The 21,972-nt window shown below is 49.2% G+C and overlaps 9 protein-coding genes across 9 annotated transcripts; 3 read left to right on the forward strand and 6 right to left on the reverse strand.

Moving 5' to 3' along the window:
• Nucleotides 1–104: 104 nt before the first annotated feature.
• KD926_005523 (Zn(II)2Cys6 transcription factor) lies at nucleotides 105–2,205 on the reverse strand (the record flags this gene model as incomplete). The annotated part of the gene is made up of 3 exons (XM_053098728.1): nucleotides 105–1,101; nucleotides 1,166–1,827; nucleotides 1,891–2,205. 3 exons carry the CDS (start codon nucleotides 2,203–2,205, stop codon nucleotides 105–107), a joined length of 1,974 nt encoding a protein of 657 aa, XP_052957426.1.
• Nucleotides 2,206–4,819: 2,614 nt separating this feature from the next.
• KD926_005525 (uncharacterized protein) lies at nucleotides 4,820–5,434 on the reverse strand (the record flags this gene model as incomplete). The annotated part of the gene is made up of 1 exon (XM_053098729.1): nucleotides 4,820–5,434. The coding sequence occupies one exon, from the start codon at nucleotides 5,432–5,434 to the stop codon at nucleotides 4,820–4,822; it is 615 nt and encodes a 204-aa protein (XP_052957427.1).
• A 1,617-nt stretch (nucleotides 5,435–7,051) lies between these two features.
• Nucleotides 7,052–9,366, forward strand: KD926_005526 (uncharacterized protein; the record flags this gene model as incomplete). Its single annotated transcript, XM_053098730.1, has 3 exons — nucleotides 7,052–7,480; nucleotides 8,550–8,970; nucleotides 9,116–9,366. 3 exons carry the CDS (start codon nucleotides 7,052–7,054, stop codon nucleotides 9,364–9,366), a joined length of 1,101 nt encoding a protein of 366 aa, XP_052957428.1.
• A 1,023-nt stretch (nucleotides 9,367–10,389) lies between these two features.
• KD926_005527 (uncharacterized protein) lies at nucleotides 10,390–10,836 on the forward strand (the record flags this gene model as incomplete). The annotated part of the gene is made up of 1 exon (XM_053098732.1): nucleotides 10,390–10,836. One exon carries the CDS (start codon nucleotides 10,390–10,392, stop codon nucleotides 10,834–10,836), a length of 447 nt encoding a protein of 148 aa, XP_052957429.1.
• Nucleotides 10,837–11,977: 1,141 nt separating this feature from the next.
• On the forward strand, nucleotides 11,978–14,039 carry KD926_005528 (uncharacterized protein; the record flags this gene model as incomplete). Its single annotated transcript, XM_053098733.1, has 9 exons — nucleotides 11,978–12,074; nucleotides 12,142–12,244; nucleotides 12,293–12,525; nucleotides 12,581–12,683; nucleotides 12,735–12,745; nucleotides 12,795–12,988; nucleotides 13,035–13,118; nucleotides 13,170–13,218; nucleotides 13,270–14,039. 9 exons carry the CDS (start codon nucleotides 11,978–11,980, stop codon nucleotides 14,037–14,039), a joined length of 1,644 nt encoding a protein of 547 aa, XP_052957430.1.
• Nucleotides 14,040–14,442: 403 nt separating this feature from the next.
• On the reverse strand, nucleotides 14,443–16,606 carry KD926_005529 (putative MFS monosaccharide transporter; the record flags this gene model as incomplete). The annotated part of the gene is made up of 10 exons (XM_053098734.1): nucleotides 14,443–14,763; nucleotides 14,812–14,897; nucleotides 14,950–15,239; nucleotides 15,292–15,306; nucleotides 15,366–15,406; nucleotides 15,458–15,853; nucleotides 15,906–15,983; nucleotides 16,036–16,308; nucleotides 16,363–16,415; nucleotides 16,462–16,606. The coding sequence occupies 10 exons, from the start codon at nucleotides 16,604–16,606 to the stop codon at nucleotides 14,443–14,445; spliced, it is 1,698 nt and encodes a 565-aa protein (XP_052957431.1).
• A 1,446-nt stretch (nucleotides 16,607–18,052) lies between these two features.
• KD926_005530 (nuclear transport factor 2 family protein) lies at nucleotides 18,053–18,454 on the reverse strand (the record flags this gene model as incomplete). The annotated part of the gene is made up of 1 exon (XM_053098735.1): nucleotides 18,053–18,454. The coding sequence occupies one exon, from the start codon at nucleotides 18,452–18,454 to the stop codon at nucleotides 18,053–18,055; it is 402 nt and encodes a 133-aa protein (XP_052957432.1).
• A 200-nt stretch (nucleotides 18,455–18,654) lies between these two features.
• KD926_005531 (putative extracelular cellulose binding protein (Cip2)) lies at nucleotides 18,655–19,903 on the reverse strand (the record flags this gene model as incomplete). The annotated part of the gene is made up of 2 exons (XM_053098736.1): nucleotides 18,655–19,784; nucleotides 19,846–19,903. The coding sequence occupies 2 exons, from the start codon at nucleotides 19,901–19,903 to the stop codon at nucleotides 18,655–18,657; spliced, it is 1,188 nt and encodes a 395-aa protein (XP_052957433.1).
• Nucleotides 19,904–20,681: 778 nt separating this feature from the next.
• Nucleotides 20,682–21,791, reverse strand: KD926_005532 (putative 3-hydroxyacyl-CoA dehydrogenase; the record flags this gene model as incomplete). Its single annotated transcript, XM_053098737.1, has 3 exons — nucleotides 20,682–21,221; nucleotides 21,284–21,618; nucleotides 21,680–21,791. The coding sequence occupies 3 exons, from the start codon at nucleotides 21,789–21,791 to the stop codon at nucleotides 20,682–20,684; spliced, it is 987 nt and encodes a 328-aa protein (XP_052957434.1).
• Nucleotides 21,792–21,972: the final 181 nt, after the last annotated feature.

Below are 21,972 nucleotides of genomic sequence, written 5' to 3' on the forward strand. Positions count from 1 at the left end.
TCTGTCATCGAATACCTATCCATTTCCTGAAATTTAGTTTCAATGCAATTTTTGTATCATCTCTGCCACAATGGGCAGTTCATGGGCATTTTTGTCGCGTTTATTCAGGTCAATTGCGCATCGAGTATAGAAAAGAGGCTATCCCAGCTGACTTCACCATTGGCGTGATTGGGGTCAATAAAACTTTCCCACGACCCCTCGATCTCAGCGCTTTGAGTGTCATAGCCTGTGTGGCTGTCTTGAACCCCATCAACAAACCCTGATTCCAAGCCAACCGAGACAGGAAAAGGCTCCGGGCCTAAGATTGTCTGTGAAGACTCTGGCGGCAAGATGTCAACTCCATACTTTCGAAGGATGGTGGTGAGTGACTCCAGGAACCGAGAAGCCAAAGGGGAATTCCTAGACGCAACTTGTAAATCTCGACATGCTCCCACAACTTCCCGTCGTCGCTCGCTGTCGTCGCGTTGGTCTTTGTTCATGCAGAAGTCCATAACCAGAACGACAGTGGCCAGATAAAACGTGTGGAGAAATATAGCCAGGCGCCCTGAGATTGCGATGGTATCATTATTGTCTAGCTGTCGTTTCATCTCTATGATAGCCCGAGCAGATTGTAAACAAACATTTCGTGAGTATTCGAAACGTCTGTTAAGGGACGTGCGGGTAAAGAATGGTTGATTCAATTTAAAACGACAAGAGTGTACCGTGCTACTGATGATATAGCGTTGGAATAAAAATTGAGGATACTCCCGGTCAATCTCTCGGCTTTGTTTGCGGCTTGCCTCATCAAGACGGAAAAAGAATGGAAGGTCACGCAAGAAATGTTCAAATTGCTGATCCAGCGACACGATCTCATCGTAGTTGACCTCGACCCAGCTCGAGAATGAAGGTGGCAGCGTATCAACCACAGTACGACAGATATTTGCAAGTTGGGCCCTAAATAATGAGTAGGACATGGCAGTGGGTTGGAGTAAGGGTACATTGTAACTGGGGTCTTGACAGTCGAGGTCTACGTCGTCAATGTTCCGCGGGCAGTTGACGAGCATGTGATTGGGGTTAACCAGGTAAGTACCTTCTTGGGGTCCTCCAGAGAGGGCAAGAAGCCTATGTATGTCAGTATGCCAGCAGAACATAACGCTCACTCGCTGCAACCGTGGGTTGTACAAACCAGTCAGTAGAAACCAAATGCCACCAAACACGTCTTTTGATCTCCGTTTTTCCCGAGCTATCCTGCGAAATATTCGGTCGCGCAGAAGTGGCATCTAAGCGATGCAAGGATAGATCTCGAGCAATGGTCAGTGCGTTACTACTTAAAGTCCGAAACCTGACATTAAAGCCCTCGAAGTTGAAAACGACAAAGGATAGGATTATCATTGCCTGTACATCCTCGACAGAGCCTTGTGAGCTCCTGCTAGAGTGGTCAAGCACATTGAGAGCTGCTTTGCTCCACGAACATGCACATGAAAATGCATTTTTCTCACTACCCAAGACTGACGCTGATCCCGGATGCGAGCTTAGGATGACAGCGGTACTGGCGAAAATGCTTAAGAGCAATGCAACATGGCTCGGCTCCAGGACGACGCCCGATCCGAGTTGTCTGTACATGTCGTCCATCAGCGTACGCACCGATTGAAGATGTACAATATGGTGTAAAAATGCCACGTGATCGACGTATTTATCGAGAAGCCATGTCGCTTCAATCTTCGACGGCAGCCACACATTGACAGATCCCGAGTTACTGCCCGGCGAGTCTCCTATAACGGAATCACTAGACAGAGCCCGTTGTATTGTGGAAACGCGAAAAGAAAGTCCATTGGAGAGGTCGGATAACTGCAAAACTGTGAGATGACTAAAATTCGTTGAGCTCGTAAAAACGACACGTAATTCACTCACCACTGACGGCTCGCGAGTGCCGACTTCTTCCAACCACCTAGAGTCCCCTTCGCCTTCTGAGATATACGATGGAACCACCGGTGATTGAGAGGTTTTCTCAATTGTAGAAGGACTAGTTCCAGAATGGGATCGAAGAATGAGTTCTTCTAACCGCTGTATTCTAACTAGGAGGTCCTCATTGGTAGGACCCGAGGACTGAGTTGGTTGTTCAGCGTGTGATGATGGCTTGAGAGACCCACGGTATGCCCTTTGACACGTAAGACCACGCGATACACAGTTTGAACATGGGTCGTCCCGACTACACTTGAGCTTCATCGAACGACAAAGCTGACAGGACACGGGCAATTGTCTCGGTCGCCGTCGCTGCATTGTTGTTGGTCAGGAATCTAAGATCGATCTCGATAGCTTAGATAAGAGAATAGTCTTCATGCACTGGCACCCATTTCCGTCCAGTAGTGGAACGATGAATGGTTGGATGAAAGATAAAGGAAACGAGGAAAGAAAAGAAGAAGGAAAAGAAAAGAGGAAGGCAGAGGGGACGGAGAGAAATGGCCTGAGGCAGCCAGGTTAGGCACTAGCCTGTTTGGAGAAGGTTTGTTACCGAAGGCGGTTAGACCCAAGCACCCTTATCGATAAGGGCGTCGATATATACAAAACAGCAGATTCTGGTCCCCTCACCCTTCTGATTCCCTCGTATCGAGATTCATTTTACTGTATCTGGCTCATATGGAAGAACGAATGGAACTAGTTCCCTCTCAACCAGCTGCGTTGTTGCTGTAATAATGGACATATGTTCACAACCACCTCCTCGGACTGCCACGGAGCTCCGAGGAGCTTCCATGGGGATTGATCCTTCTGGGTCCAAAGTAGGAATACTCAACTACTATATCAACAGCCCAGACAAATCTAGACGAGAACTCCTTTTTTCCCCGGTCTCTATTGACATTGTTGAGCAAAAACCATTCAATTCTTTGCTATCACGCGTTTTACTTGACCCCAGTGCCGATTCTGTATATTTTCTTCCATCCTGTCCCGCCGTTGCAATGTCACCGGCATCGGTTTCTCCTGAGCCGGAGGTCGAGAGACCAAAGAAAAAGGTGAAAGAATTCACGTAAGCTCGCTCGATTCTGCAGCTGGCTCCTTTTGATCACAACACTTGCTCATGTGGGATCATTCCTCTAGTCTTCGGTCAAGCCTTGCTCTTGTTGGTGCTTTCCTGGCCTTGTTCTGCACTATGGGTTTCCAGAACGCGTTCGGAGTTTTCCAAGAGTATTACGGGCAAAACATCCTCCAGAATCATTCCGAATTTGATATTGCCTGGATTGGGTCCTTGTTGACCTGTACGCTGTTTTTCGCTGCCGCCCCTGCGGGAATACTTACAGATCGTCTTGGTCCTACGGTAAAGGGTCTTTGGATTCCAAGCGTCGTGCATTATAATGACAAAGACCTGGCAGATTCCACTTGTAATTGGCAGTATAGGATCTCTCATTGCGGTGTTTATGGTTTCATTGTGCAACCGTCTTTATCAGTTCCTTCTGGCCCAAGGCGTTCTCTTAGGGATCAGCAATGCATTCCTCCTCTGCCCCGCAATGGCTGTGGTATCGCATCTGTTCGACAGGCATCGGGCGGTTGCGAGCGGGATCATGGTGGCTGGGTCGTCTATCGGAGGTATTATATGGCCAATTGCGCTGGACCAACTCCTTCACAAGGATGGCGTAAGCTTTGGATGGTCATTTCGGATAATCGGGTTTATCATGTTGCCCCTATGTGTCATAATGGTCCTAACTATCCGGCCACCTCCAAACAGCGATGCAAGCAACGAGAGCTCACAGACGGAGACAGAATCCCCCACCGAGGATGAGACCGACAGCAACCCTAGCGTTGCTCTTGTGAAAAATCCCACCTTTCTTCTACTATGTGGTGGACTGTCCCTGGCGACCTTCGGCCTCTTCAGTCCATTGTTCTTCCTGTCCACCTATGCCACTTCGCAGGGCCTCTCGTCTAGCCTAGCATTCTATATTGTTTCAATGCTTAACGGGGCATCCTTGGTGGGCAGAGTATCCATGGGCTTTCTTGCTGACCGGTATGGCAACTTTAATCTCTGCTTCGTGATGGTTGCACTGTCCGGGATGATCGCGATGTGTTGGACAAAAGCAACGAGTCTTGCTGCAATTATCATATACTCGCTGGCATACGGGTTTGCCTCTGGCGTGCGTTTAATTGCATTCTATACCCCTACGCGATATCATGGCTAACAATTTCCAGGCCATGTTCAGCTTACAAACTCCTTGCGCCGTTCAACTTGCAACCCCCAAATCAAAGGGAACGGCGATTGGAATCCTTCTCATTGCTCCTGCAATCCCGTAAGTCGATGCTATCTTTGAGACAGATACATTCTAACTTCGCACTAGTGGCTTAGTAGGTACCCCGATCAGTGGGCATCTTGTCGAGCGAGGGTATCTTACGCTCTCGATGTTTTCTGGCGCCATGCTGCTTGGCGGATCCTTTTTGGTCTTATGCGCTCGCCTGCACCAAAGCCGCAAACTATTTGTCAAGGTCTAAAGCACCATGTGTTTCACTGTATTAAAATTTCTCCTTGTTCCTTTTCACAGACTGTTCAAAGGCACCTTGGGATGTTGGATTTGTGGGTCGTTTTTAAGAATGCCTGCGCTTTGCAATGCTCTTGTGCATAGTTACTGGATAAGGCACCTTTCTCATTCATAGTCTTACGTTTTGCCTTCATGTATTATTTTGTCGAGACTGTCTTATATATGAAACATGCTTAGTTTGACTTGGAATAGAAATGATTTAGTCGATTTATTTGTACTGCGTTATCCTGGAAGAACTACCCTTGTGTCAGAATCATGTATGTGTCATGTCCATAATCTCACAAGCTGCGAGGCCGATAGTGCGCAAATTGCCGAGTGCATCACCAATTCCCAAATAGAATTTCATCACGAGCCCAACTAGCTACTAGGCATGCACTGCCTGGTCCCATGACCAGCGAAATAACAAGTCCGATTGATCCAATACTCCACGCCGAAAGTTTGAGTGTCTTGTTACTTCCAGCTCCTTGAACCGCATTAAATGCGTTTCGCAGCTCCAAACAAACAACTACCAGGACGGTGGAGTATGTCACGACATGATCCCAGAGCAAGAACCCGCGCACTCCGTCTCCTGGAGTTAAGGCCTTTGGTCCGGGAGCCAGTGGAGGAAGGAATAGCGAGCTGGGACGGAACTCGTTGACGTAGGACGGATGAAATATGGAGGGAAAGAGAAGTGTGCTTATCGACAGGCCGACGATAAATAGGTGAATAGCTGAGTTGATAACGAGGGTTAGAATGGCCGTTGCTTGCACTGCGTAGAGGTGGAAGGCGTTAACTCCCCCTGTTGTTGGTGCTTTATTCTCAGCGCGAGTGTTCGTTCCAGTTTTTAGCGAGGACGAGTTGTGTTCGGCGGCTGAACGGGGTATAATTCTGGCGAGCACTGGTGCAAAAGTCGCGCGGAGGAGGTAAAGCAATGCTAGGACAGGGAGAGGATACATGTTCCAGACAGTGAGAGCATATCACGAGAGTAAAAGATAGACTCATGAGAGCCACCGGAAGCGCATATCCAAGCATTAGGACCGGGAGAAGAAGCCAAAAAAGTCCGGCGTTGATGTCATTGAGTAACTTTTTAAGATGGAAGGGGCTATGACGGCCTGCATAGTCGGGGATCGTATTGTGTAAGTGAGAGCCCAAATAAAGATGGTGGCCCCAAAAGAGCCGATTTGGAAAAGAAGAAGCCAGAGAGTTGATCTAAGCATGAGCCATGATTATAAAAGGATCGTACGCAAAAGCAGGTGAACATTTACTGGAAAACAGAAAGCAGGATGCATACTTCAGCAAGCTAGGTTTCTTCACCCCCAGATAATTCAAAAAGACGATAACGATGCACGGCAGCGTCTGTCCAAGGAAGTAAAGACCGATGGCCGAGGTGGCCGGGTGAGAACCGCCAATTGTCTCCCACCAGAGCAGCACCAGCATGCTAAGAATGTAGTCCACAGGCGTCCGAAGCCTCGTGAAGGTCTTACGCAGCGCAAAACGTGTACCCGGGAGAATATAGGTGCTGGGGCTATCCAGCGCCCCGATATAAGGGCTGTGGACCTATCTACCCCAGTGCGACCATGGGTGCCCAAGAAGCCAATGACACCGAGTGCGCACAGCACGGCTTTAGTCTTTAGGAGTGTACTCATTCTGATCGTGGACGACAGTTCTCTCTGCGGTTTAATTCACGAAGGTCCGAGAATTTGAGAAAGAAAAAAATGGGAGAGATATGTACGACGGCAAGTTCTTTGTTGACCAACCCAGCCTTACACTGCCTACGCTGAAAAATGAACTAAACCGGAAACGGCCAGCAATCGGATTTTTGCTGGAGCAATAGTTACGGACTGAATTTCTCGAGCTAACATGGCACAGGGTCAGGGAAAATCACTAGCCGGAACAGCCCGGTAGGCCCTAGTAACCACATCCTTTCATCTCGTCTATCAAAGTCTGAGCACTTACAGAAGTATTAGTAGAAAATGTGGCTGAGAAAAAGAAAGAATCGATTATTGGCTAAATCTCTTTGCTCACCATGTCCCTATGCCTCAAGGGAGGGTCTAGGAAGGCTATGTGATGCCTATGGCAGGGGCGCGTTCTGGCGGCCTTTACTCCCGAGGCTTTTCCCCTATATTCAAATTGCATATCATGAAGTATCGCCCTCGTAGTGTGGCCGATATCAAGCAGTTGGATGAACTACGCACAGGAGATATCACTGCAAAGAGGATCGGGGACCCCCAAGAGTTGGAAACCCTTCCTTTCCACACTTTTCCAACGAAACTTTTGATGCATATCTAAATCTGGTTCTTTGGTATCGCCTTTTCGAATGCACAAATCGCCGAGTCTCTCTGGCCCACAGATTGCCTCAGAATCTGTGGATTGGCGCCATTAACGCCGACTGGTGCCAAGCCCCGAATAGGAAATTAATGAGTCACGCCAAACACGCGGAATACGCTGAAGGTCCCACGATGACCCACATTTACGAACCAGGCTGCGACTCTGCATGTCGGGTACAAAAAAAGCAGTTCATCCAGGTCTGTTGGTTGTCGAGTTCGGTTGCATCGATCCCTATTCTACTCACTATGTCACTTTCCAAGCAGCCGGTAACATGGACCAACGACGAATATTTTATATCCACCGACAAAGATCTCGTCTCGCTGTCTGCTCTGAACTCTGCGTTTGATTCAGAAATGCTCTACTGGTCGAAGCCTTATCCAGACGATATCCTACAAGAAATCATAAACAATTCCTTTTGTTTTGGGCTATACAAAATGACAAACAACACAATGACCAAAGATCCCAATTCAAAAACAGATAAAGTCCCTCAAAAACACGAACAAATCGGGTTTGCCCGTCTAATAACCGACTACGTGACTTTCGCATACTTGACCGACTTCTATGTCTTGCCCGAGTATCAGGGGAGGGGATTTGGGGGCTGGTTGATTGACTGTGTCGACGAAGTGGTGAAACCTTTGCCACATCTCAGATGGATTATGCTTCGGACCTCTTCGGTCAGAAGTCAAGAGTCGTACAAACAGAGGATGGGCATGGAAGTTCTGGACTCGCCAGACGCCAGCCATGATGCGGTGATGATGGGGAGAAGAGGAGCCGCGAATATGGCTTGACAGCGGCATTGTATATCTGGATTGAACAAACCAGACCATATTTCTTCACGCTCACTATTTCTCTAATTCCTACCCCTCATTTGGTCTTCTGTGAGGGGTTGTTCGTACACTTGTAACTCGACCCATCTTGCCTTAGGGTCTGAATCCGACGACCCAAGTTTGTATTTGAAGCGAATCCTATTCAATCGCACAAAATCCGATTTCAGTTATCCTTTCAATTGTGCCTAGTTGATCTCTGAGACTAGTGAAAGGAATCTTTTGACCAGTACTTCTACTCCATTCGCAAACGCATATTCCCTCAACCATCAAATAAACATTGATCTCATACTCTCATTTCCAACCCTCTTGCCGATTCGAACGAACATAGGCCTTAGTATCAAGAACTGAGCCCCTGAGTTTCCAATCACTCGAACACTCCCTACTTTCATGACCCAGACCTCATACTCTCACACATATCTCATCTCATTCGTAGTTCTGTCTCATACAACCTTTGAGCACTATTCTACCTAGCATCCTTTCACCTTTCCTTTCTGAGATCTTAGCCATTATTCCGTCATCACTAGTCCTTGAATCTACCATTGCTCCCCCAATCAACCTTCAATGATCTCTCAGCTTGAGCTGTTCTGCCCGAACTAATCCATTTCATATTCTTCTTCACCCACTATTGTTCTAAAATACGTCTTACAAGATCTTACTTCCTCTCATTCCATTCTTATCACCCCACTATAGGAAACTGTACAAAGAAACATCCGACATAGCAGACTCAAAGATTAAACAAGCACCACGCTGATCCAGCATTGTTAAGGAAAATAGATGACTTATTTGCATGCTGTGTTGGTGAATACATCGACCTCCCTCAGCTCGTTGTGGTTGGGGATCAATCCAGTGGCAAGAGCTCTGTGCTGGAAGGACTCACCGGACTGCCTTTCCCTCGAGACAGTGGTCTCTGTACTAGATTCGCGACGCAGATAATTATCGTCGATCCAAAAATTTAACTACCCACAGGATCACTGGAACTGTTATTCCTGCAGCGAACTCTTCGCCCGAACATGCTGATAAGCTGCGGGATTTGCGAAACACAACGCCTGGTACTACACTGGCTGTGATCCTCAGTAATACTTTTAGTGATGATCCTACAAAATGGGACCATGAATATCAGTTCAAGGAGGAGAACACGGATACCTCGGAGGAGAGGTGTGCCGAGCCATCGGGAGATATCTTCCAGTCACAGCATTCAAGCGAGACCTGGAAGACCCCTAACGTGTCAGCACTCGCCACCATGGTACCCGATACCTCTTTGGAGCAGTCTCCCTCAAACAGCAACATTCATCAATGGCTCAACCAGCTGTACACTGCTTCGCGAGTATTCGAGATTGGTACGTTCAATACGAGGCTTCTTTCCACAATCATGAAGAAACAGTCCGAGAAGTGGACCAATTTCACGCTAGGCTACGTTGGAGGAATTACTATCTATGTGGACCAGTTTATACGCAAGGCATTAGAGCTGGCTTGCATCGATAGGCGAGCTTTTGACTAACTCGGCAAGGAGACAGAAATGCTCGTCGGCGGAAGTCCTCGACCAGACCTGCCAGAGCACTTGGGCGATGCATCAGCATCTCCGGCAGAAGCTTGCAGTCACAGACGAACGAGTACTCCAGGCTTACTGTTCATACGTGGACGAGATGGCAGGCTACCACATCGCGGATCCTCGCTATTGGCTGGGTGAGATAGGCCTGGCTATCAAGGATGGGATATTGCTTACGAAATCCTAAATGCCCCAATGACTATAAAACGCGCGTATCCATTATGTCTCCGAAAGAAACCAAATATGATGGCAATACCGACGAAACCCAAGACAGGTGGGCGAAGTTCAACTCCTTTATGCTGGACACATGGTTCTGCGAGATAACTGCCATGGTTTTCAGCACGGTTTGTTTTATCGCTGTTGTCGCAGTCCTGGCAGTCTACGATCGAATGTCAAGGCCCAGTTTTCCCAAAGGCTTGACTCTAAATACTTGTGGCCATTCTGGCAATATGATCAAAGTCATCAATGCTTTGTATGGTCGCCACTTTGATGGGGCAATTTAAAGTGGATTTGGTTTCGACGAGGAGATAGGCGTCTCCTATATGGTCTTCAGTCCTTTGACAGCTCCAGTCGCGGCGCTTGGGGCTCCCTGAACCTTTTATGTCACTGGCCAATTAAAGCACGAATGCTGGTCTCTCTGGGTGCTATAATCACGATCGCCAGTATCGCATTTGATCCCTTCATGCAGCAGATAGTTAGTTTCCCCACAAGGCTGGCTACTAGCACCTCTGACGGTGCTCGGATAAAGCAGGTTGATGTTCCATGGCGTCTTTCATCGCAAGGGCACCTGGATTTAGCTATGATTAGCTCACTGAATGCTGGGATCTTGGGGGATGAGTTTCGATTAAATCCGATATGCCCATCGGGGAACTGCACATGGCCCACGTTTCGCTCTGCTGGATGGTGCAGCGGGTGCGAAGACTTCGCCTCAGACGCTACAATTGTCGGTTGCGATGTTGGAATGAATAGCAGTACGAGCAATAGTGCCCAGGTGGTCTCCTGTAACATAACCCTTCCCAATGGGAATTGGGTAAACGCTGGAATTCAGAACGCCTGGGGGAGCAATGCGTACTAGCCGGACACCGAGCCGGAACTTACTATGAGAGTTCCATGGTATACTATTTGTCATATAAACAATCAATGGGGGCCATATTTTAATCAGACCATCTTAGGGGTACAGAGTCCGCTGAGTGCTGTGGCAATGGTCCAAATGGACTCGCCACCAACTTTCGCCACACCAGACTTTATGCAAATCTTGAAGCTGAGGAGTGTGCAAACATACAACGTCTCGATATCTGGAGGTCTCCCCCCCATATCGACATCTTCTCCTGAATTTGGAGAAATATTCATTGGCCACCGCATCCCTGATGATGCACGCAGTGTCCCCGCCAAGTTCATCAAAGCCTGCTGGAGACTATGCTTTCATTCCGGTATTGATACCATCATATCTGAGGAAGCCATTCCGCTATATTTCACCCCTTGGGAGAATTCGACTCAATTCGTCGCGTGTCCTGTGGTGTGGGATATGACAGCATTCGGCTTGGCTGACGCAATTTATAAATTTTATCGCTACAATAACACCACCGATACATGGGAGGTCTCGACCAAGCGTCCTATAGTCCCAGAGTACTCAAGGCTTTACAACTGCCAGGCTTAGATCACGTTATGTCCAATATTGCCGCATCGTTGACTGAATATGCCCGCGAACAGTTTGGTCGTGAATTTCAGGGTGACGTGATGGAGTGCGAAGTATTAGTTCTGGTTAGGCGGTACTTTATTATTCTTCCTGGTTCGCTGATTGGTCTGGGTATTCTATTTCTTATCTTAACAATTCGTCTCAACCGCCAATGCGGTCTCTCGCTTTGGAAATCATCTGTGCTACCTTTGGTATATCACGGACTCGACGAGGATATTGATAGCGACGAGCTCGGTAGAGCTAGCGCGATGGAGAGGTCTGCTACTGAACATACAGTGACATTAGGAATTGTGGACCGCAAAAGAAGGTTGATTCTCAACGAATAGACCGCCAAATACCGCCAAGTTACGGAGTGATTCGCCCGTCCTATGTTGATTCTCGCCAATATCTTTTTTCGCTATATTGGTCATTCGTCCGCAGTCAAAACACCTAATCTAAGTTCTCATAAGCAGAAGCAAAAAAACGAAACTTTTCTATCCAATGTCTTCTCATTTGTCGATAGTGCAAAACTCGATCATTAGGGGCCCCCATCGATTCGCTAAGACTTAATATATTTAATCTTATAATTGAAATAAAATGAAACAACGAGACTAGAGCCCCAAGGGTAAGAATAGCGTGCAAAATCGCTGAAGTAATCCACCTAACATTCAACCTCGGCCTCATATGTTCATCACAGGCAAATGCAAGGTCCATTTCCAGCCCTAGCCCCAGAGCCCCGGCACAAAGAATGTGTAATGTTCCACCTTACCATCACTATTTCCGTTAAATCAAACCAACGGTATGAAGACATCCAGCTGGGATTGTCGCCGTCTCCGTGCAGAAAGCGGGATAGTCGATGTGGCGTAAAATGGGGAAATTGGACTTCCACCATTGGCAGGGAGAACTAGTATAAAATGAAACCCGAAGCCACCAATCACTCAACTGCCGAGTGAGCAATATCCTATTTTACTCCGGAGGCGTCAGGTCCCAAGTAAATGGCGTACCTTCAACATGAGAATTCTCCACCGGAGTTCCGTAGGATATGCGATCAATACGGTACTTAAGTATGTTTAGGTTCTTGACAGGATCATCGACAGGATCATCCAGAGTCAAGGCAGTCAGGATGAGGATCTTGACGATCATTATCGCTCTTTTCGCATTTCCTCTGGCGGTCTATGCTGCCTTTGGGTACACGGATAATGGTTCCGAATATGTCATCGGTAAGTATCTATATTTCCCTTCTCTACTTTTCCCTTCAATCAACCAAACTAATGTCATATAATGCAGACTCGGGAGCATCTCTAGTCATCAAAGTCAGCAAGACGAATGGTGACATAACATCGATTGTCTACAAAGGGGTTGAGTATCAAGGATACCAAGGCAAGAACACGTGAGTCCACTGCCCAAAACCAACAGGAACGTCTCTCACCCTTCGCAGCCACGTAGAGTCAGGCCTTGGTGCCTCAACCGTCACCATCCAGCAGTTCTCCTCGCCGGCCTACATCATCAAAGTCGCCGTCACCTATGGAACTCTAAAGCACTATCTCTTCGTTCGGTATGGCAACAACAACGTCTACATATTTACCAACAAGGCAGATTCTAGCGTGGCGGCTTCTCGGTACATTGTGCGCCTGAAGCCAAATGTCTTCCCTCACTCATCGGCCGATTCCGGTGGGTCTACTCTATCTCCTACTCAAGGGGCAGTGTCTGATGAACAGACTGGTAGACTTCTACGATGATGGCGGCACAACAGTCGAGGCATCCGACGTCACCAGAAACTCAGCTGGATACACAAAGAGCAAGCACTACCAAGGAAGCAACTACGGACGGTAAGTCTAGCCGTCTCTGTATCACATTTTCCAATTAGCTAACATACTCAGGGTGATGGACTGTACGATGCGCTCTCCGTCCGCTTAATATCATCTAGCTAACAAATGCAGTCGATTACGTGGGCAAAACAACCGGCAGCGTTGGTGTCTGGCTCATTCGCTCCAACCACGAGAAAGCGTCTGGCGGCCCGTTCTTCCGCTCGCTGGTTCGGGGATGTACTACCATCGCTGAGGATCTCTACGAGATCTACTTCTATTCCATGGGTCATACGGATGCGGAGCGATATGGACTGCAGGGGCCAACGGTTGGTTTCCAATGCTTTGTCAGTCGGCACGATCTGACCTTAACAGGTCCTTTCATTCACGGACGGTGGCACACCCAATACTGCCCTCTTCGCTCGGAACGCCGACTGGAGTTGGTTTGATACTCTTGGAGTAAGTATATTCTCTCTCCACGCCTATCACGCACGCCACTAACCATCGTAGCTCGACGGATGGACTGCCTGGGGAAACCGCGGCTGGGTATCCGGAGTTGGTACGTATCCCCACACCTCCCAAACCAAGATATCACTCACATCAAACACAGGAGTTGCGAACATGAAAAGCGGCTACACCTACGTCGTCGGACTGGCCAACACAGCCGCTCAATACTGGGGTACAGCGGCGTCCTCCGGCGGCGCGTGGTCAATTAAAAACGTTCTCCCAGGGACCTACACCCTGACGCTCTACAAGGGCGAGCTTGCCGTAGGCACAAGCAGCGTCACCGTCAACACAGGATCTGGAACAGCCGTCAACACCATAACACCTTCCGACCCATCCGACACAACAGCGATCTGGCGAATCGGCGACTGGGACGGCACTCCGGCGGGATTCCTCAACTTCGACAAGTCCCCAATGCTGCCAACCTACATGCACCCATCGGACGTACGCATCTCGACCTGGGACCCGGGTAACTTCATCGTCGGCACGTCATCAACAAACTCCTTCCCGGGGTACATGTGGAAAGACGTGAACAACGGCCACGTGGTATACTTCCGGCTGTCAGCGGCACAATACGCGTCCGCGCATACGATCCGGATCGGAATCACCGAAGCCTTCATTGGCGGACGGCCGCAGATCAGTGTGAATTCGTGGACGTCGACCGCGCCGAGTCCGAGCACGCAGGGCTCCACGCGAAGTTTGACGGTCGGAACTTATCGCGGGAATAACGTAGTGTTTAGTTATGATGTTCCAGCTAGTGCATGGTTGCAGAGTACGTCGGAGTGGCAGGTGTTAACGATTAACGTGATCAGTGGAAGTAGTGGCGCGGGGTATCTGAGTCCGGGGATTAGTATCGACTGTGTTGATATGATATAGCTGGATTTAACCCTGGTTGGGAAGTTGTCGAGTGCAGCGGTGGACTGGGATGTTGCTCTGCAGGAATCAGCTTCAATGCCAATCAATTTGAAGAGATTCGTTCATTTTAAAGTCCCGCACTCACAATCAGAACATGAATTATCCGAATGCTGAAATCATCGGACCCTGTTCCGACGGTTCAACAGAAAGTGACAGAAAGCGACCAACAGCGAATCCACAAGTTGAACCCCTTAGAGCGCACGGAGCACCGTTCATGCGTGAGGTCACAAATGTTGCCGGGCCGAGGACCAACCCTCCGTGGTGGATGATTGTTCTGAACGAAAACATATACATTTTCTCGATTGACATTGATATTCTAAATACTGAGAGGCACACGAAAAGATAAAGCCCATGCCAAAGATCCTCACAGTTTCTCTTTATGTTCCAGCGCATCATCTGCGGATAGAACACCATCCGACTTCTTCTCACTTGGCGCTTCTCCCAGCAAGGCCAGCAAGCCAATTTCATGCTCAATGCGTCGTTTCAAAGCCTCATCTTCCATGGCCATACCTCCCGATCCAAACAATTCGTCCATCTCTTCCAAAGTGCGGCCCATGGTTTCGGGAACGAGGAACCACACGTACAACACACCGATAGTGGTGACGCAGCCGAAGAAAATGAAGGTTCCATAGCTAGAAGCGTCGATGAAGGGAGACGTAGACAGACCGACGGCGAAGTTGTTGAGCTGTAATAGTTAGCGCGGAAGCGTGCAAGAGTGAAAGGAATTGCCTACCCAGTTGCTGCTGCCACCAATACTAACGCCCTTGGCACGCATGCTCAGCGGAAAGACCTCCGATGTGACGATCCAGGCGACCGGTCCTAGATGGGCGTTAGTCGAGAACCCATTTAACTCGAGACACGTTCAACCAACCCCACGAATACGCAAAGTTGATGATGAAAATCCAGACAAACACAACGGCCACCCAGCCTGCCGCCTTGTGGTTATCAAAGTCGCCCTGGTATGAGCCGATGATGCCAGCAACAATGAAATGGCACACGGCCATTCCGATACCACCGGCGATCAAAATCTTTTTCCGACCGATGTTATCGACCCAAAGAACGGCGGGGATGGTGAAGACAAACTCAAAGATACCGGCAACTCCAGTGGCCAGCAAAGATGTTGTGTTACCTCCGAGCTGGAGTTCCTTAAAGATTTGAGGACTGAGAATCATTTAGCGAGGGCTCGGAAGGACAAGATGCGCTTTCTACTTACGCATAGTAGTTGATACTGCATTTGTGTTAGTTGATAAGCCATTCATATAGCAGATGATAGGGGAGTCAACTCACGCGTTAATCCCGTTCCACTGCTGGAAGACCATGACCAAACACTAAATCTTATGAGCGACGTGATGCAGATCGAGAGCGGAAGTGTGACTTACCGCAACAGAAGTGCGCTTGAAAAGCGATTTATCCGTAATCAAAGATGCATAATCATTGACGCCAATCATGAACCGACTCTTGAAAGAGCCATCCTGATACTGAGGATATTTCTTGCTTGCAGTTTCCACCTCAAACATCCGCAGAGCCTTGATCTCCAAGAACTCGATGCGCACAGACATATCATCGACAGAAGCATCACGCAGACGGGCTAATGTGCTTAGGCACTCTTCTTCTCGTCCCTGATTCATCAAGTGTCGTGGTGACTGTGGCATAAACATCATCATTCCGACAGCGAGAACAAGAGCAGGGAGAATCTGGATGCAGACGGGGATCTCCCACGCCGCGATCGACTGGCCCTCGCCGGTCCCTCCAATGTAATTGGTGCCATAGCCGATCTGCAAGAGTTGGTAAACATTCTAATCTGACAAGGTGCAGATGTTGACTTACCCAGAAGCTAGTCATGATACCGAAGGTAATTGCAAGCTGCTGGACCGCGACCAGAGAGCCTCGAATTTCGGGAGGAGCCTGAAACCATCAGCATGCCGGTCATCGTCAGGAATCCAGCCATCCCACATACCAATTCCGCATTATATAACGGCACGATCATACTCAAGTTACCGACACCCAAACCTGTCACGAATCTGCCGGCATAGACAAAATCGGGGTTGACCGTACAGGCTTGAACAATCACACCGACACAGAAGATAACTACGGCGATGACAACGGTGACCCGTCTGCCGACCGCATCGGCAAGGTATCCGTTGATCAGAGTACCTAGCCACGCACCCAATTCGAGAATCGCCGTGAGCATACCTTGCGCAGTCGAGGGTTTTTCGGCATATCCTTGAGTCTAAAATCTGTGAGTGGTGGCCCGGAAATGATAGAAAGGTATTGTTGTATTTACCGCATCGATGAAAGATCGCATGGTGAGGATCTGAGCGAACATTCCCTGGTTATCTAGTTCTATTAGCAGGAGCAGTATGAGAACGGTTCGCAAACTTACATCCATAGACCAATCCACCTAGCGACGCAAATAGAGAAATGCCAAATGTCTTCTTGCTGCTGAGAAGACCGCGCCATCCAACCTTGCCGCCAGCGAGCTCTGCTCGCTTGGCAGAGAGTCCCTGACTGGCAGGTCCCCCGGCCATGTTGAGATTATGGGAGTTATAGATTGATAGGTCGGGAGAAAAAGGAGCAAAGATAGCTCCAAGAAGAATCGCAGGCGACCGGCAAAGAGAGAGATCGAAAAGGGAGAACACGCGGAGGAACGCGACCTCAAATACAAAATCCCCGAAAGATCAACCTTGCTGCTAGCAACTAGCAATGTCCCGTCATCTCACGGACCGGGCTACTACATTGCACGACCGTGCCATGATTACTTGACCGAACCTTTCGCTTTTCGGTAATGATCAGAGGGTGCATTTATCCAGGATTCATCCGAGGCCGTAAATTCCCCGGCTGTTTAACCCCGTGGGGCCAGTCGGAAGGCCGGGGATACTGACTGATGATTATTGTAGCAGGTGAGCTACCTGACAGAGGACTCGGCTTACGCCCGGCAACTGACGGTGCCGAGAGGGGTTTCATCCGGTCGTCAATAAGCTTCGTGGCTGGCGCCTTGAGTCGCTTAAAGCACCTTGGCTGACGAGGATGAACAATAGGAGCGGACAGAATGCCGGGAAGCAGAGACGGGTGAGTCTACCATACTACCATACTGGTGTACACAGTAGATAGGAGGATTGAAAACAGCCCCCAAGATGGGACATTGTTGATGATAGCAGACAAATCCGGGGATACCGATAGAGAGGGGGAAAGAAAAGTGGAGAGGAAAGAGGAAGGAGAGCGGAGGAGAAGAGTGGAGGGCCGATGACATAATGCCCCTATTTATCCGGCTTTCTTCCGATTTACGGCGGATAAAACATTGTAAGATGCATTTATGCTCAATGGATGGGAATACCATCGAGACTTCGGGTCTCTTCTTCCTTGCTTGAGCGGGAAAACCGAAAAATTGATCATGCAATTCCAGACCATATGTCAGATGATCATTAACAGAAATATCAATTGTTTTAACGATACTGGAGGTTTGGTGATGCGAGACAACGTTGACAGAGGCTTTCGCTTCAATCCCAAGGGCCTTTCGCCTGAGGATTGATGTCTTATGGAAGCGTTACAAAGCCTAAGTGTGAATAATGGTCGCAGAATAATCTCAGCCTACATTTATGTTACGACTGACTTGCTTCATAGGTCGATCAAACGATTTTCTATTCTTACTCGTCCGCTCAGCAAACATCGATTCTTCACTACTATCATGCGCTCTGATCTCTACAATCCTAGTTTGATACGACTATGAGATAACGAATTTAAGTACTACTGCATTTGCCATTAACGACAATACGAAGCAGATGTGAGAATCGGCCGACAAATAAAAGCGATATGGGCTAGGAATGGCCGGTGGTACCTCACGACGACCCATAAATTATAGGTAGGTCTCTTGCCCGCTTTCTATCTCCATTGGTTGATGATACTCATTGCAAATCCGGTTAAAAAGTCTCAAAAAGCTCAATTGAATGACACCTTTATCACCCGACACAAAAATCCTATTTCAACGGGTTCGCCCCGGCCATCCAAATCACCACTCTCGTGAACCGCCCATCCTCACCGACATCAAAAAAGTTGCAATTCTTCATGTCATTCTTAGTCCCGTCCTCCAGCTCTCCGACATATTTGTGCTCGGTGCAAACTTTGCGTGCGCGCTCGTCGACGGTGATATGCTGAATGTCATGAAGCATTGTTTTCGACGAGCCCATGAAGCCGACGAACATGGATCGGAGCTCTTCCAGGCCGGTGATTGTCACGTGGTCAGTCTGAACAGTGAAAGTGGCATCGGGGACAAAGAGGGAGAGAACTAGTTCGAGGTCCTTGTTATCGATGGCGGCGAAGTAGGATTTTGCCTTCCCAGCGAGATCGTCGTAGCCGAGGGTGGGGGTTTGGGAAGTCATGACGAGCGACGATGTTTCTTGGAGATAGATGGGAGCTGCTGAGAAGCAAAGATGATCGGAGAAGGCTTCTGAGGTAACTGGATTGACTTTTATCACGAGGTAGTGGGCTAAGATATTTTTTATTGAGGGGTCGAGCTGTTTGCCCTCCCCGTTGTGGACTCGGCTTCCGTGCTTAGTGTCCTGGCTAGTATCCAACGATCCTACTGCAACACAGGCACATCCCATTTGACCCATTCCTTGCGATCAAACTCCACCCCAGGATAGTTCTTCTGCACCGACGTGTTCACGTCCTCCCCCAATAGGAACCGCCTCACATAGACATCCAAATCCCCTTTCTGTTCATCAGGAAACGAACAGTGCGAGTGATCCGTCGACAACGAATACCCCATATGATCCGACACTCCAAGCGCATCCCACACCAGTCTCGCCGTACTCATGCACCCCAACGAAGACCACGGGCCCAGCCACTCATAGCCCACATTATCGATCGACAAGAGCGCTCGCGGGGCAATCAGTCCAGCCAACATATGATGATCAAACGGGAGATGATCGACCTGATCAACATAGGAGTTAAACGCCGTCGAGAACCAGACGTTCTCCTGCACGATCTGCCCAGCCGTCTGCACATTCCCCGACCCGGCGTCTTCAGCCTCGCAGAGACGCCAGCAACCAGATCCACCGGTCCCTGACTCCTGCGGGACAGTCAAAGCGACACGGGAATCGAATGCGCCCGCCACGAGAGCGCCTTTGCCGTTTCGCGAACACCCAGTGACGCCAACCTTCGCAGGATCGATCTTAGCAGACGGGGTAGATTCCAACGCATCAAGAATTATAGAGACGCCCCATGCCCACGCCATCATTGCGCCGGCACTATGATCACTACCATAGAGATTATAGAAGAGGCCTTTCCTGCGACCACTCTGATCAGTTTGCTGAGCGATAGCCCCATTGTCGAACGTGATAGTAGCAACACCCGACGGGAGAGGAAGACTAAGTCCCCCGTAGGCGATCATCGCTGGAAAAGGACCATCGCCACCACCAGAGGGATAACCGATCGAAACATCGAAAGCGATCTGTTTCGCCCCCTCAGAAACTGTAATGGAGAGCTTGTTTTGCGAGAATGATGCGCTGATGTCGGATGGGGTAGGGGGTTTAGTGCCGAGCTCGAGCTGTTGAAGGAGGCTGCTGATGTGTTGTTGACGACACTCCCAGTCTGCCTTTGTTGCTACGCGGTCGGCTTTGGATACAGGGTACCAGGAGAACGGATCAGGAAGTGTGGACGTGATGTTAAACTCGGAGAGAGAAGGGAGGTCGGGACATTCCGCGATCACTATGCAGGGCAGTGTTAAGTGAACTGCTATACTTGAATTGAAGCAAGGGATGGTGTTTACCTCGAACGCAAAAAAGTGATAAAATCGTCAGCCAGGCGATCATGGCGGGTTGATGCATCGGTGCTTTTAGTCTTTTGATTTTCTTCAATCACCGCCTTGTGTCGCTCTTTATACATGTTGCAGCTTTTGGATATGCCCGCTCATCCGAGATGAAAAGGAAACAGAAATTAGGCTGATTTCGCAACAAGCATTGTTTGATCGACATGGAATTCTCGGATGAACGCGTTACAGGGAACCTTTGTTCCAGAAAACAAATGCTTTGCCTTCAGCCTTAACGGCTACATGATATAGAGGCTAAAGATCCTAGTCGGGAAACAGTGACAGCCTAAAAATTCAGGCAAGTCCTGACAGGCTATCCGGGTCGGAGGCAACTGCCGGCCGCCGGAACAAAAGGCTGAGCCGAATATGGAGCATATGTTCTTTCTGAGACAAGAAGATAATACAACAAAGTGTATTGTCTTGCAATGCTGGCCCTATGGTGGGTGTTAGGGGATCGGCCGTGGACTCGGAATACGAGGGACAATAACCGACTGGTGATTGGAAACCGGAGAACGAGAAATACAACAGGGCTATTAAAGTTCATGGGTTCATTCATTCATTAATGGCGTACTGATGGAAACACTCCTATCTCAAATCGACCAGACAGTGTTGTTCTACAAAGTGAAAATGCCCGAAACCTAGACGGGGCTCTCAGAACCACCTATATCATGGAGACCCTATCCGGCCTTCATGTATCAATCTTTCATCCTCCTCAGTCGTCTTTTTCTGGCGCAGATGGGTATCTATAGCTTGAAATGAAAATTCACAGTGCCCGCTGGTTGCAATTAAAACGGCTTTTAAGCAGCCCATGCCTCGTGCAGGACCTTTTGGCCCCGGGCTAGAACCCGGGATGGCTCCTCGCCCAGCCACTCGCACTCCAGGCGATCAAGGTTGGCCTCAATTTCCCAGGCGCGACCGCCTTCGACATACATTGATGTGCCGTTGAGCGAGTCGTCGGCAAGCACACTCGCGGAGACCTCGGCGACCTCTTGAGGGGTGCTGACAGGCAGGCCCTCCTTGAGCCAGCGGTCATGAACCTTCTTAGTGAGGAGCGTGCGGGAGTCGGTCATCCAGGGACAGATAGTGTTGATGCGGAGGTTGTGCTTGTAGGGAGACGGGAAATACGGGCGCAAAGAGCGCATCAAACCCTGGACGCCATGCTTTGCAGCCTGGTAAGAAGACACTCCCGCCGTTTCTTTGAAACCGGCGGCGCAAGAGAAAAGTAGGATAGATCGGTCCACACCGGGTCCGCGGTTATGACGAAGGTAGACGCTCGCGACCCGAGTCACGTACATCGAGCCAATAAGGTTCACGTCCAGGTCCTTCGTAGAAGGGGGCTGTGTGACGAAATTAGATTTCAAATGGCAAAGATAAAAGGTCGCTCGTATAAGAGACATACCTGTCGAACTGACACCAGGCTCAACTTCTGATCGAACCAGTTTTCACCAGTATCCATGCTGCCGGCAGTGACGACGACATGGTCGATCTTCCTGTATTTTTTGAACGCACGGTCAAACAAATCCACCACCTCCTGGTAGTTTGTCACGTCAACGTGCTGGAAGGTAGACCTAGGCGGCTTCGGTGGCAGAGCCGGGTCGGAAAAGACAGGCCATTTCTCCACGCACTTCCTGCTCAAAGCCTCTCCACCGGTGTCATCGATATCACCGATTACCACATAAGCGCCGTCGCGGCAGCAGAGGTCTACTAAGCTAGCGCCGATTCCGTTGGAACCACCTATGTCGCGGGTAAGTTCAAGCTAGACAAATAGCTGCAGCCATAGGAGCGAGCGACGTACCCACAACGACAATCACCTTCTCCAACAGAGCCTCCCGATCGACGTCAGGGGTAAACTGGGTCAAGGGAGTGGAAGAGTTGGAGGCGATAGCGGGCTCTGTAGGGGCAATCATGATGGAGGGGAGGGTCTCAGGTTGAGTGGGTTCAAAACGGGGAAAGTCAAAATATGGGGCAGAGGAGGGAACAGTGCACTTTGTAGAAGTGATGGTGAAAATCCAGGCCGACAAATGGGGGCATCCATGGCCCTTTTATCCACAGATTTACAGCATCTGCCTCCTGTTGCGCCGGCGCACT

The sequence above is a fragment of the Aspergillus affinis genome (genome assembly GCF_023601865.1).
Source record: "Aspergillus affinis strain CMG 70 chromosome Unknown NODE_27_length_306053_cov_87_951578, whole genome shotgun sequence".
NCBI classification, from domain to species: Eukaryota; Fungi; Ascomycota; class Eurotiomycetes; order Eurotiales; family Aspergillaceae; genus Aspergillus; species Aspergillus affinis.